The sequence below is a fragment of the Pelobates fuscus genome, chromosome 6 (assembly GCF_036172605.1).
Source record: "Pelobates fuscus isolate aPelFus1 chromosome 6, aPelFus1.pri, whole genome shotgun sequence".
Classification (NCBI taxonomy): domain Eukaryota; kingdom Metazoa; phylum Chordata; class Amphibia; order Anura; family Pelobatidae; genus Pelobates; species Pelobates fuscus.
This window is the reverse complement of record NC_086322.1, coordinates 20,822,580-20,836,385: the sequence shown is the minus strand read 5'-3', so window position 1 is coordinate 20,836,385 and position 13,806 is coordinate 20,822,580. Positions and strand designations below refer to the sequence as shown.

Here is a 13,806-nt window from a genome sequence, read left to right as displayed (position 1 = left end):
AGCAGAATCTAGAGCCATCTCCCATTCCACAGTGCTTATTAGTGGGCATTAGTGATGTCCCGAACGGTTCGCTGGCGAATAGTTCCTGGCGAACATAGCGTGTTCGCGTTCGCCACAGATGGCGAACATATGCGATGTTCGGTCCGCCCCCTATTCGTCATCATTGAGTAAACTTTGACCCTGTACCTCACAGTCAGCAGACACATTCCAGCCAATCAGCAGCAGACCCTCCCTCTCAGACCCCCCCCCTCCTAGACAGCATACAATTTAGATTAATTGTGAAGCTGCATTCATTTTTTTTGTATTATTTTTTGTTTGTGTTTATTATACATTATCCTCCATAGCCAGTAACCTGTGTTTATTATACATTATCCCTCCATAGCCAGTAACCTGTGTTTATTATACATTATCCCTCCATAGCCAGTAACCTGTTTTTATTATATATTATCCTCCCATAGCCAGTAACCTGTGCTTATTATACATTATCCTCCCATAGCCAGTAACCTGTGCTTATTATACATTATTCCCCCCATAGCCAGTAACCTGTTTTTATTATACATTATCATCCCATAGTCAGTAACCTGTGTTTATTATACATTACCCTCCCCATAGCCAGTAACCTGTGTTTATTATACATTATCCTCCCATAGCCAGTAACCTGTGTTTATTATACATTATCCTCCCCATAGCCAGTAACCTGTTTATTATACATTATCCCCCATAGTCATTTATCGTTGGACCTAGGCAGCATGATGTCTTAGGCCGGCCCAGAGAGTGAGTGAGTGAGTGAATAATATAATATATATGTTCAGAAACATATTAGTAATATATGTAAATCGGGTTCATGCAAAGAGGGTGAAAAGGTATTAAAGAAAAACACATTTATTGCATCAAATTTGCAAAGCCAAACTTTTAAAAGCTTTCCTCATTTCTTTCTTGGGATGAGGAATATATCGGTTGTAGACTGAGGATTTCCATCTGCCCAATCTTTTAATAATATGCACTGGAGTGTCAGTGTTGAAGGAGACCAAAGCTGCCCCTATTCTAAATGAAAGACCCGAGACATGGATACAACCCAATCTTAGGAGTAGTGTTCTGATGTAGAAGATGAATTTAGCCGTAGTCAGAGGGATTCAGTGAGAGTAGTGGTGAAATGTGTGTGGCATGACTGAGTGTGGGTAAGAGTCAAATATTTTAACTGGGCACTAGTTCTAGGTGGGATAAAGTGGTATAGCGGATGGATGAGTAGTTTGGTTCGTTTTAGAGGTTTGTAGAGAAAGTATATAGTGATCATGATTTTTAGGGATATCCAATATTTTTAAGGTGGTCCCAGTGCCATCACTCATATCTGGTGTCACAATAGCTTGCATTTAAAAAAAAAAGGTTTTGACTGTTATATAATAGCAGTCAGTTTCCTTCACACGTGTGCGTTTCAGGGCCTGCCAGGGTACAGTGTCACACCAGTGCAACTCATATCTGGTGTAACAGTAGTGTACATTTAAAAAAAAAAAAAAAACGGGGGCGGGGTCTGACCAACGAGGCTGATAGACGTGCCACTGCAGAGCTCCTCAGACAATAGTGCAAAATACCACTTTTTAGCTCTAAAAGCTTATGAAAAGGCAGCCCAAATAGCTTCATTTGACCCATGAAAGGGCACTAAACCGACCTTGCAGCTTGCGATCATTTTGAAACTGGCTGGCAGACCGACTTGCGCCATGAGGCCTAGCAACCGTAGAGCGGGAGAGGCGGCCGATCCCCCGGTCCGGTGCCACGAGATGCTGACACAACGCAAGAAGAAACCCCGTTACCCCCCCCCGCCCCTGGACCGTCGGGGGTGATCGCGGTCCACACCTGAGAGAGAAATCGAGACCGGAGCGGGTGCAGAGGGGGAACGCATGGGGAAATATGCAACACAATGCTGCACCCAACATGGCGGACGCCTCATGTTCCCCCGAGCCCACAGACCCACAGCATGAGACCCGGCAAAGACTAGAAGCAATCTTCAACGACTTCTGGCGTAAGCTGGAGGCCAAACTGAAGCCGACAGCCTCACAACGGCTAAGCAAGTGCCACAAAAGCAACAAGCATGGCGCCACCGGGAGGGCTACCGAGCCACAACCCAAACGGAGCAATGCGGGCCTACCAGCACAAGAGCAAGAGGAAACCTGTAAGCCTACATCAAAACCCAAACCAGCATCGCCCGTCAAAAAGGTGTACAAAGCTGCCGCCCTGACTACCCAACGTCCTTCTGGGCTGGGAGCCCATCGGGGGATTACCCCATGCCGTCCATACACCCGTGGGGACACCCAGGATAGGGAGAACCCGCGGGCCCCCAAGCCAACCACCGTGTCTGGGAGGCTCCATGGACTCAAGGCGAGGGCTCTCGCTAAGGCCCGGAGCCAGAGAGCCGGGAAGCAGAGTCGCAGTGGGAACACCCGAACAGAACGGCGAGACCACCACTACACGCCAGGCCCCCCTTATTCCAGAGGACATCGCCCTAAGACCCCAGCCGGGAGAAGCACTACCGACATGTGGACACTATCTCTGAGCACCGCCTGTGCCTCGCTTGCAGGCGCCATGAGAATGCCGGCTAGGGGAGTCGGCTGACTTTCGGTAACACACTGGGGGCTAGCTTTCTGCCCTATCACCATGTCCATACAGATTTTCGGTGGTGTACTTTTATAATTTTATGTTTTGAGATCAGCAACCAACATCGAACTTTTAAGAGTTCTTCATTGTTTATTCATTTCTGATTGACTTTGAATTTTTCAGAATATTCTTTGCACAATACTATAATGTCTTATTACGCCTACTAGACATGTGCCTGTATAGCCTATCCCCTGCTAATTCCATGCTGACAAGCCTGATTACCCGGCGATTTAACTGTTTACCTTTCCTTTCGCATACTCATGCCACACAAGCGTGTATTGCGCCCCGCTTGCATACTTAGTCTAACTCATACTCACTTTAAGGCACCCTACCATGCCTCATACCCTGCTACTGTTACGCATAGCTTGTCTAGCCAGGCATATTGGCTATTGTCCACTTAGGTGGCTTGGTACTCCGGGAACCACTGGATCAGGGCGGGCTGTGGCTGAGGGTCGTTGGGACGCTTGGCTCCAGCTTGCTGGACTCCAGTCAGCTGATGGCTGCGCCTCACCCTCTAAGGGCATTGGCTCATTAACCTAAAGGCAACCTCCACAGCAACACTTGCTTTATTATTATTATCCTCTTTACTTTACTCGATAAATTTAATCGCATACAATATGTGCTGTAGCCCAATCACTTATCCACAATGACACTGACAACCTGATAACTCTCTCAGGCTTCCTAAGCGTCTGAATTTAGCCATTGCTGCACTGACATATTTAATTTAGCTAGATTTGCATCATAGAAATGCCACTCTTGATAACCCGACAGAATGGGTGTAATCACGCTAAGATGTCTTATATGCATATCTTTTCCATTCAAGCATTGTTTCCTTGTAATTACCTATTTTTGAGCGAGTTGACAATATATGATGTTTCACAATTTAAGCATGTCGATCCACTCGTGATCCAACAAAATAGAAGAGTGTCACAAACGAGCACTTACTATGTTCCTTAGTTTAACATTGTTCCTAGCGCGTTATATCTACTTTTAAAAACAAAATGTGCTGTTTATCTTTGCCATGACCATGTATGTCGCTGAAATGCCTGTAACCGCTGTTGTGGCGTTACAGAATGCTCTGTTTTGTAATACAATGCACAAGAAAAATAAAGAATTAAAAAAAAAAAAAAAACCTAGAAATTTGACTGTGAAATAATAGCAGTCAGTTTCCTTCATATGTGTGCATTTCAGGGCCTGCCAGGGCACAGTGTCACACCAGTGCATCTCATATCTGGTGTAACAGTAGTGTACATTTAAAAAAACAAATACAGGGGGCTTGTTGTCACCTTTCGGGGACCCTTGGTGTTGTACGTGGCTGGGTGGAGAAAGAGCCCTTCAATGACATCAGTGAGGACAAGGAACGGGACATGGCTAGCTTGGTATCCAACCTTGTGCAAATGGGGAGTTTGCGGTTGTGCAAATGGACTGTTTGCGGTTGTTTGCGGTGCGTTAAACGGGGAGTTTGGTCTGTCACTGTGAAGCGGGCGTAACCCTTACACTACCTGATCGATACAACATCATACCTGATGTTTTAAAGCATGTTATTCCAAACAATTTAGGAATGTTAGGTGATGTATGCCCTTTATGGATTAAAACCAGATTCTGCATCAACTATGTAATTTTCCATGGGAGTTTTTCCATGGATCCCCCTCCGGCATGCCACAGTCCAGGTGTTAGTCCCCTTGAAACAACTTTTCCATCACTATTGTGGCCAGAAAGAGTCCCTGTGGGTTTTAAAATTTGCCTGCCTATTGAAGTCTATGGCGGTTCGCCCGTTCGCGAACATTTGCGGAAGTTCGCGAACAAAAAATTTCATGTTCGTGACATCACTAGTGGTCATTAGAGATGATTCCAGTAATTAAGGCTGTCCATGTAATTACTCATTAGAAGTGCTTGGCTAGGGGATGTTAGATGTTTATAATAGTCTGTTATTGAATAATATGAGGCTTTAAAAATGCTATAATTTTTTTTACATATTTTATTTTTCAGTTTCCAACATGGATCGGTCTTGTACGCCATCTCCACCACATTCGCCGAGCCTCCGCAATGAGAGCTGTAATATTGCACCACTCACGCCATCTGAATCTCCGGTGAGTCCTCGTCTCCGTGTATAAGGAACAGTTCATTCCACTAACAGAATCAATATCAATGTATCAATATATAACAAGTGGCATTATGCTTGAGGGACGCTAAAAGCAACAAAACATTATCTTTTTGAAGTGGTTTTGGTGTATAGATCATACTCCTATAGTCTACATTCTTAATTCTCTGCCATTTAGGAGTTAAATCACTTTGTTTACGCAGCCCTAGTCACACTTCCCCAACATGTTACTTACAAAGCCAGCTCCCTGTCCTCACGCTTTGCATGAGGATGTCCAGCGTCTCCCGAAATAACATAGGAAAGCATTGTATAATGCTTTCCTATAGGGGAAGTCCTAATGCATGCGCATTAGGTCTCCACCATCGGTTGACGGCGGCGGGGGGGAGCGTTGAGGAACATTGTGTGTATAGTATGTCCCTGCAGGCATTTTAATGTAAACACTGTCCTTTAATAGAAAATGCAGTGTTTACGTTACTGCCTCATTACACCTCTAGTTGAAGACACTCAGACGACCAGTAGAGATGCTTCTTGGGCCAGTGCTGCTGACGTTCAGTATCACCACACTCTTCATGGAAAAGCTAAATGTTACTCATAGAGATGCCTTGTTATCCTATGGGAAAGCATTGGGTCAGCTGAGATCTCAAATTTGATGATCTCAACAAAGGAGGCAGAGCCAGCCGCAAGGAGACCAGGGTAGTTTTATAACTGTTTAACTGGAGACAAGAGGTGGCCGGGGACCTAAAATGTGTTTGTAGCGGAGAGCTGATATCCCACAGCTATTCTCCACTGACGATCCCAGGAAGGCTCAGGAACAAGGCAATAGTAAATCCATAGGCAGAGTTTCCAGCAGGCAAAGTAACACAGCGATATCCCCACAGCAATCCCAATAACTGGACGACACACAGTTTCAGGAACAGAACTGCTGGCTGGTACATCCAGCCTGCCTTTTATTACAACTGTACACAGACAAGCCACACCCAGGGGGAGGCAGAAAACAACCAATGGTATCTTGGGTACAACCCACACATCCCCTCCCCTTAGTGTGACACATACTCCCATTATTGTACAGTTTCAAACATAACTTTTACACCATATTCATAACTTCTATAATATTTGTGCTACAAACATAAAACATGCATTCAGAATCAGCAGCCTTTAATTAGTAATCCTCTCAAAAATCGTCCCAATCCCTCCAGCAGATCAAAAGTTAGCTGGAGGTCCCTTTATGACCGACCGCACACACATTTTCCTGCCCAAAATAGTTCCATAGATTTGAGCTGTGCGGTCGGTCAGTTCCTGGCATAAAAATGTCTAAGTCCCGTTCGAAGTGCGGCCAGTACTTCGACGTTAGTCAAAGTGTCGAAGTGGAGTCGATGGTATGGGTCGGCGATGTTAGGAGTTAAAATGGCCGCCGGCACGTGGTCCTTTGTTCGATGCCGTGCACTTCGACGACTTCGACAGCTTCGACGGTTACTTCGGCACTTCGACGGTATCCGAAGTGCCCATTTGAAGTAGCACCACTGCCCTGAGGTAATCCAAGGGCCAGGCACAGTTTTTGTCTTTAGGGCCAGGGTAGGGTAGATGAGGGCAATCCACAATACAGGGAGGACAGCCACAATAGGGTTCCGCTACAGTGTTTTTACAACTATAGTGCCAGGAATACCAGTTTGTGACACTATAGTTCCTTTAAGGATATTGCCTTTACTCACTCTGTGTTTATTGTTTCTGTTGTATGTGACACCCAGAATGCTCAGGCTACAAATGGTTCAGAAAGGTTATGATATATCCTATATATATGGAAAGGCACACAGAGGGAAGTCGTGATTATTTGAATTAGTGAGATTATTAGTGGCTTGAGAATGTAACTCACATTCTGTTCATTGTGTTTCAGAGGAGCGAGCACAGAGCGGTGAGAACCTCACGTTTTTTTGTGGTTGTGGCAATCGATTTTGGAACCACGTCCAGTGGCTACGCCTTCAGCTTTTCTAAAGATCCAGAGGCCATTCACATGATGAGGTACAGACTGATGTTCTACTTCAAATAATAAATGTAATGACTTACAGAAAGACAAACACGAGGCACACAAAAATGAATGTGCATATTACCAGCATTTAGGATGGTCGAGGCCATTTTATAGTTCTGAGATTGCAATTTTTTATTTTTGAGAAATGTAAGTGTCCCTTCACGCCAGCTTCCTGTTTTGACCAACTCCACTGCTGCCCCGAGAGGGAGGGTTCTCATCTCAGCCTGTAAATCTGATTGGATCCCATAATAACTTAACTAATGTATAATTTCTTCCATACGACATGACATGACATCTCAAGGTGTATCATGGTGGTGTGACTGAGAATAATATGAATTGTAGCATGTTTTAAAAATGTCAACACAGGTAATAGTTGAGTCACATGGTCTAATTCACAGTTATTTAGACTGGAATCACTGTATCCTGGGGGAAGGGGCAATAATAACCAATGCTCACTTACACACATACACATAAGATCTGACAAGAAGACTTGGGCTGAAAACCCAAATGGATTTATGGCAAATTCTGGCAACTCTTCTAAATGTTATCAGGGTCCGAATGAATGGAGGGGGATTCTTAACAATACCATACTATACCATACCATACCATACCATACTATACCATACTATACCATACTATACTATACAAGGCTCACACACTACACACTCTATACCTCCTATACATTATGGCTCCTCTTGTGATGAAACACGTAGGTCTGAAATGATAAAGGAGAATAGGGCATGTCTCTGCAATATTATTATGGGTGATATACTATATAGCACTAAATGTTACTCAATGATACCATACCATACCATACTATACTATACCCTACCATACCATACCATACTATACCATACCATACCATACCATACAATACTATACTATACTACACCATACTATACCATACCATACTATACTTTACCATGCTATACCATACTATACTATACCATACCATGCCATACTATACTATACCATACCATACTATCAGGGCCGGACTGGGGATTCCAAAGCAGCCCTGGAAAAAAAAATCTATGCCAGCCCCATAAGTCATTGTGCCATATATTGTCGCATGTAATATGTAAGGCTATGTCTTGCCACCCTAGATGATTGCCACCCTAGATTATATTGCTTTTTCCAATATAAAATATTGGTCTTTTCAGAGTCAAATTTTTAATTATACAGTAAGCACACTCACATGCAGACACAGACAATCTCACTGACACAAGCTGACTGATACACAGCCTCATAGACAAACAATCTCACTGATATACATAAGGTCATTGACATAAAAACACAAGCTCACTCAGTAGCAGGCACACACACACACACACACACACACAAGCAAGCCCACTCACTAGCAGGCACGCGCACACACACACAGCTTAATGTGGTGCTTTTGGTGTCTATAGCCTGTCCCTGCAGGCTTTTCAATATAAACACTGACTTTTTAGAGAAAAGGCAGTGTTTGCATTGCTTCCTAATGACAGACACTCAGACGGTCACTAGAGGTGCTTCCTGTGTCAGTGCGGATTGGCTGAGATCATCAAGCTTGATGATCTCAGCCATAGAGGCAGGGCCAGTCGAAGGGAGACCAGCACGACATGGCGGAAAAAAAGGTGAGTAAAAACACACATACACACAAACATACCATGACAGACACACACCATGACACAGACAGACCGTGACACAGACACACACACACCATGATACAGACAGAAACAAACACACACCATGACAGACACACACCTTAAAACAGATACACACACCATAACACAGACAGACCATGACACAAACACACACACACTGTGACACAGACACACATTACATGACACAGACACACACACAATGACACACAGACACACCACGACACAGAGAGACGTGACACAGACACACACACCGTGACACAGACAGACACACATTACATGACACAGACACACACACACACACCATGACAAACACACACACACAATGACACAGACACACATTGCATGACACAGACACACACACCATGACAGATAGAGACACACACACACCATGACACAGACAGACACACACACACACACACCATGACACAGAGACAAAAACACACACACACCATGACAGATTGACACACACACACACACCATGACACAGACAGACACACACAATGATACAGACAGACACACACCATGACACAGACAGACACACATACACCATGACACAGACACACACACATACACTGACACACATGGCGGCCGCATGGGGAGCTCAGTCTGATGGTGGCCGCAGGGGGCAGCTGGCTCTTCCTGCGGCCGCTGGCTGGGGGAGCTCTTCTAGCGGCCGCTGGTCTCATTAAGCTGCGCGCTGGGGCGGGGGAGCAGAGAAAGAACAGCAAGCTCCCAGCCAGCGGCCACCAGAAGGGCTCCCCCAACCAGCGGCCGCCAGAAGAGCAGACCCCAGTCAGCGGCCGCCAGAAGGGCTCCCTCTGCGACCGCAGGTGAGCCAGCTGCCTGCCCGGCCCCAGGTGCCGACGGCCCACCAGGAAATTTCCCAGTATCCCGGTGGGCCAGTACGGCTCTGCATACTATACTATACCATGCTATACCATACTATACCATACTATAATATACCATACCTTACTATACCATACCATACTATACCATGCCATACTATACCATACCATACTATACCATGCTATACTATACCATACAATACCATGCAATACCATGCTATACCATGCTATACCATGCTATACCATGCTATACCATTCTATACCATACTATACCATACTATACCATACCATACTACACTATCTAATACTATCTAACACTATATCAGGGCTATTTGAGGGCTTTCATGAAGCACTCACTGGTATTGGTTAGAGTAACCCTTGCCACCTCATTAAGAAAAAAAAAGAATGCTAAAACTGAGCTCAATCCAGTGCCAACAGTTATCCCTGAAGCCTGATCCTCCATGGCTGATGTCACTCTTAATTACCAGAGGAGGTCAAGAAGGGTGGGTTTAGTTGAGAACATGCGCAGAAAGGATGGGCGTAATCCCGGCATTGCCTCCCTGGATGCTGTACAACTCCGGCAGCAGAGCCGTTAAACTCTGTATGTGCAGTTTTAAATCAGCGAAGTAGTGATGGTGCTTGGAGTAAACCTTTTAATCTAACAATTTGAAGTCCTATGCTACTATCCAGAAGACGTGAGAATCACTGTCACTGCCAGCTCCTGCAATATCTGCCTGACAGTGACTGTTAGGTGTCTTTTGTCTTGAGTATGCTTCATCAATTGGGGGCACTGCAAGTCTGGGTCTAGGATAGTTCAACCAAGACAAAGACTTCCTAACCCCAGGTTAGTTACTCGGATGCCATTGATTTGGCATTTGATATAACTATATCTGCAGCAGGCCACTGTCAGACCCTACACTAAGACACATGCATACAGTGTGGCAGTCTCTGGCTAACCTCGCTCTCACCCCTGACTGTACTAGAATCAACTGCTGATCCTATAATCCTCATTCCCAGCATGTTACATACAAACCCCGGCCAAAGACAGGTCGCTCCCATCAGCCACGCTATACAACAATGAGTCATGGGGGAAAAAAGCTCTAGAATATAGTGTTTACTAAATACGCATTCATATCTCGTATTTTAATCTATATAGAAAACTGTCTGTTACCTAGCAGACATCGGTTTGTGTCTGGGAGAAGATAGTGACTATAGGAGTTTAACGTCTTCCACTACGTGACCCAAGATCAGTACTGCCCAAAGAGGTGCCAGAACAATACTGGCCTGTTTCCACACTTACTGATTGTAATTGTTCTGTTAGCAAGACACCATAGGACACGGTGGGGCCATGGCTCCAGGCTTATATACACACACTACACACACTCTATACCATCTTATATACACACATCACACTCCCTGTACTCACACACAAACACACTACACACACTCTATAACTTGTATACACACATTATACCCCCTGCACTTACACACACATTATACACTCTATATCCCCTTATATACACACATTACACCAACTGCACTCACACACACTACACACACTCCATACCCCCTGTACTCACACACACACACTACACACCCTCTATACCCCCTTATATACATACATTACACGCCTGCATTCACACAATGCACACACTCTATACCTCATATACACACATTACACCCCCTACACTTACACACATTAGACACACTATACCCCTTGTATACATACATTACACCACCCGCACTCACACACACTCTATATCCCCCCTTATATACACGCATCACACTCCCTGTTCTCACACACAAACACACTCTATAACTCATATATACACATTAGACACTCTTTACCCCCTTATATACACCTTACACCCCCTGCACTCACACAAAACACACTGCAAACCCTTGTATGACAGATGGGGTTCTACCTTTTGGCCACCATTATGGCAGGGGGGCCCAAAAGACTCGCACCAGGGCCCTTTCTACGTTATTTCTGCCACTGCTGAGGTGCATATCTCCCAGCAATCATGCCGGGATAAAAGGGGTGATCTCTGCATGCGCCAAGTGCCCGCCGCACAGCGTGAGCTGAAACGGGAGAGAACACTGAAATCTGGGCTGTCCTGTCCAAAGCAGGCGCAGAACATTGCAGGCCTGTCTATTAGTTTGTCATGCTATACTGTAGCGGAGAGCTGATTTCTCGCAGCTATTCTCCACTTAAGATCCCAGGGAGGCTCAGGAACAAGTCATTAGTAAATCCACAGCAGAGTTTCCAGCAGGTAAAAAGGTACAGCAATATCCCCACAGCACTCCCAATAACTGGACGACACACAGTTTCAGGAGTAGAACTAACAATCGTTTATTCCAGGGTTTCTTATAAAGCCTGCTCCCATGCAAGGGAGGGATTCACATTAATTAGGACAGTAACCAATACAGTGCTTGTTACCTCCCACACCTCTCCTCCCCTCAGAGTGAGTCATAATCCCCTTAACTTGCACAGTAATTTACCCCAAACCTGGATGTACCCCTAAACCATCACATAACATTAATATTAGGGTACCGCTAGGTAGCCCTGATCTGGGTGACTATTATATCCAAAATTCACCCAGATCGGACCAGTGGTTCGGTAGTTACGGGAAGGTGAAGTTTGACCGACCGCACACGAGTTGGTATCCGAAAAGGGTTCCATAAGATTGGGCCCTGCGGTCGGTCTCCGTTCGGCAGTTAAAACATACTCTTACAATTGCCATCCATACTTCCATCCGCCTAGATATTGGTTCCCTCATTCGGTACTTTGTTTCTACCGAATGGGGATTCGTTAGGACTCTCCGTTCGGTAGTTACAGAGCTCTGGAGGTCTCAGCGGTGTTCGGTTGTTTGAGTGTCCGATTTGAGTTCCAGACACTCGACGACCAAACACCGCTGAGATTTTCATGCGTAAGATGGCCGCCGCCACGTGTACGCATGCCGAATGGCGGCCACCCAGATACAATCCTAACGAGCTTGTTAACTTGCGGTTTAGGAAATATGTGAACCTTATTTGCTAACACACTTCTCTCTGGGGTGGTCCCTCCGTTCGGTAGTTTCCATATGCATATGGTACGGATGGAAACTACCGAATAGCATACAATTCACACAGAAAACATACGAATAGGAAAATTAACACAGGAAAAATATACCGAATACAATCACACAGGCATGTTATAGGACAGGCTTACGGCATTCCGCTACATATACATACATCAGAACGAGTTAACATCTGTTATTACAACTTCCATCAAATCCAGCTACTTCTTCAATGGTGGAATTTAGAGTCCAAAACCAGCTGGTTATAAGTACAGCAATGGGTAGAGAGATCTTGTTCACCACAATCTTGGTGTTCAGTTTTGGTGCTGTGATTCAACACCAGTTGGCTCTAATACTGGAGTAAAACAAATACTATGAGCATCAGTCCAGCAACTGGTCCTCATAATGCTTCCGAGGATGCCAATAGTCGTAGTGTAATAGCTGGTCCTATAGCAGGCATTGCCGTTTCCTGATCTCCTCTGATCAGTCATTGATTTTTGTATCATTTGTATAGGATACAATTTGTTGCTGCGTAGGTTCACTGTAGTTTATAGTTTAGGAAGGTGTTTGATCCAATATATTGTATTCCCTGCAGAGATGCACAGGATGTATTCTCCCGGTGACATGCTGCTAGAGGTTGGAGAGGCTCAGTAACCAGCAGGGAACAATCTATTCACATCAACATAGACAATGCATTTAGCTTAACGAAAGCCCCCACTTACAGGTCAAGATACCTACAGATCGGATCACAACCGGGCTGGACCTCTTATTATTACCTCTCTGGGACCATTTGTTGCCATTGTTTCATTCGCCAATAAGAAGCAATTTTGCACAAAAAGCATAAAACGAGCAGACACATAAATGAATTTGTTTTCTTTCGGTAGCTCAGTATTGTCTGATCACATAGATTTTTTTCAATCTCCATTTTCCATCCAGTTCTAATTAAAGCATATTTGTATTATTTGTTTTGGGGTTCAGTCTGGCATGATGACTGGTGCATATGCTTTGAATGAAATTGTTCTCGGAATTAATGTAATTATATATAAGTGGTAGCATACTTTCACCCTGTCTGTGTATTACAGGCCTGTTCTTCTTTAGCCAAATTTAAAAACAAAAGAAAAACCTCTTTTTTTTTTTTTTTTTTTAACCCTTTAAGGACACATGGCATGTGTGACATGTCATGATTCCCTTTTATTCCAGAAGTTTGGTCCTTAAGGGGTTAAATAAAATGTAATTACACAACAAAGGAAAGAAAAAACAGAGGCCATGTTGTTCTGCTACTTTATTATTCAGTCACTTTTTAAACATTGAAAAGCGTAGTTTTGATTTGTGAAGGTCATGGACACAGTATTCATTTCTATTTTCTTTTTAAGCAAGCTATAGAGAGTTAACTATAATTATTAGCGAGCTCCATATTATTTATGTGTCTGAGGGTATAACAGTTCCACAGCAATAATACTCCCAGTAATGTGACTGAGTGTAT

At 44.4% G+C, this 13,806-nt stretch overlaps 1 protein-coding gene across 1 annotated transcript in view; it reads left to right on the top strand.

The window, feature by feature from the left end:
* HSPA12B (heat shock protein family A (Hsp70) member 12B) overlaps positions 1–13,806 on the top strand; it is a 72,848-nt gene that overhangs the window by 19,080 nt on the left and 39,962 nt on the right. The window contains exons 2-3 of the mRNA XM_063457549.1: positions 4,639–4,739; positions 6,642–6,766. Of these exons, the coding sequence (XP_063313619.1) occupies positions 4,639–4,739; positions 6,642–6,766 (226 nt within the window). The remainder of the gene's footprint in view (positions 1–4,638; positions 4,740–6,641; positions 6,767–13,806) is intronic.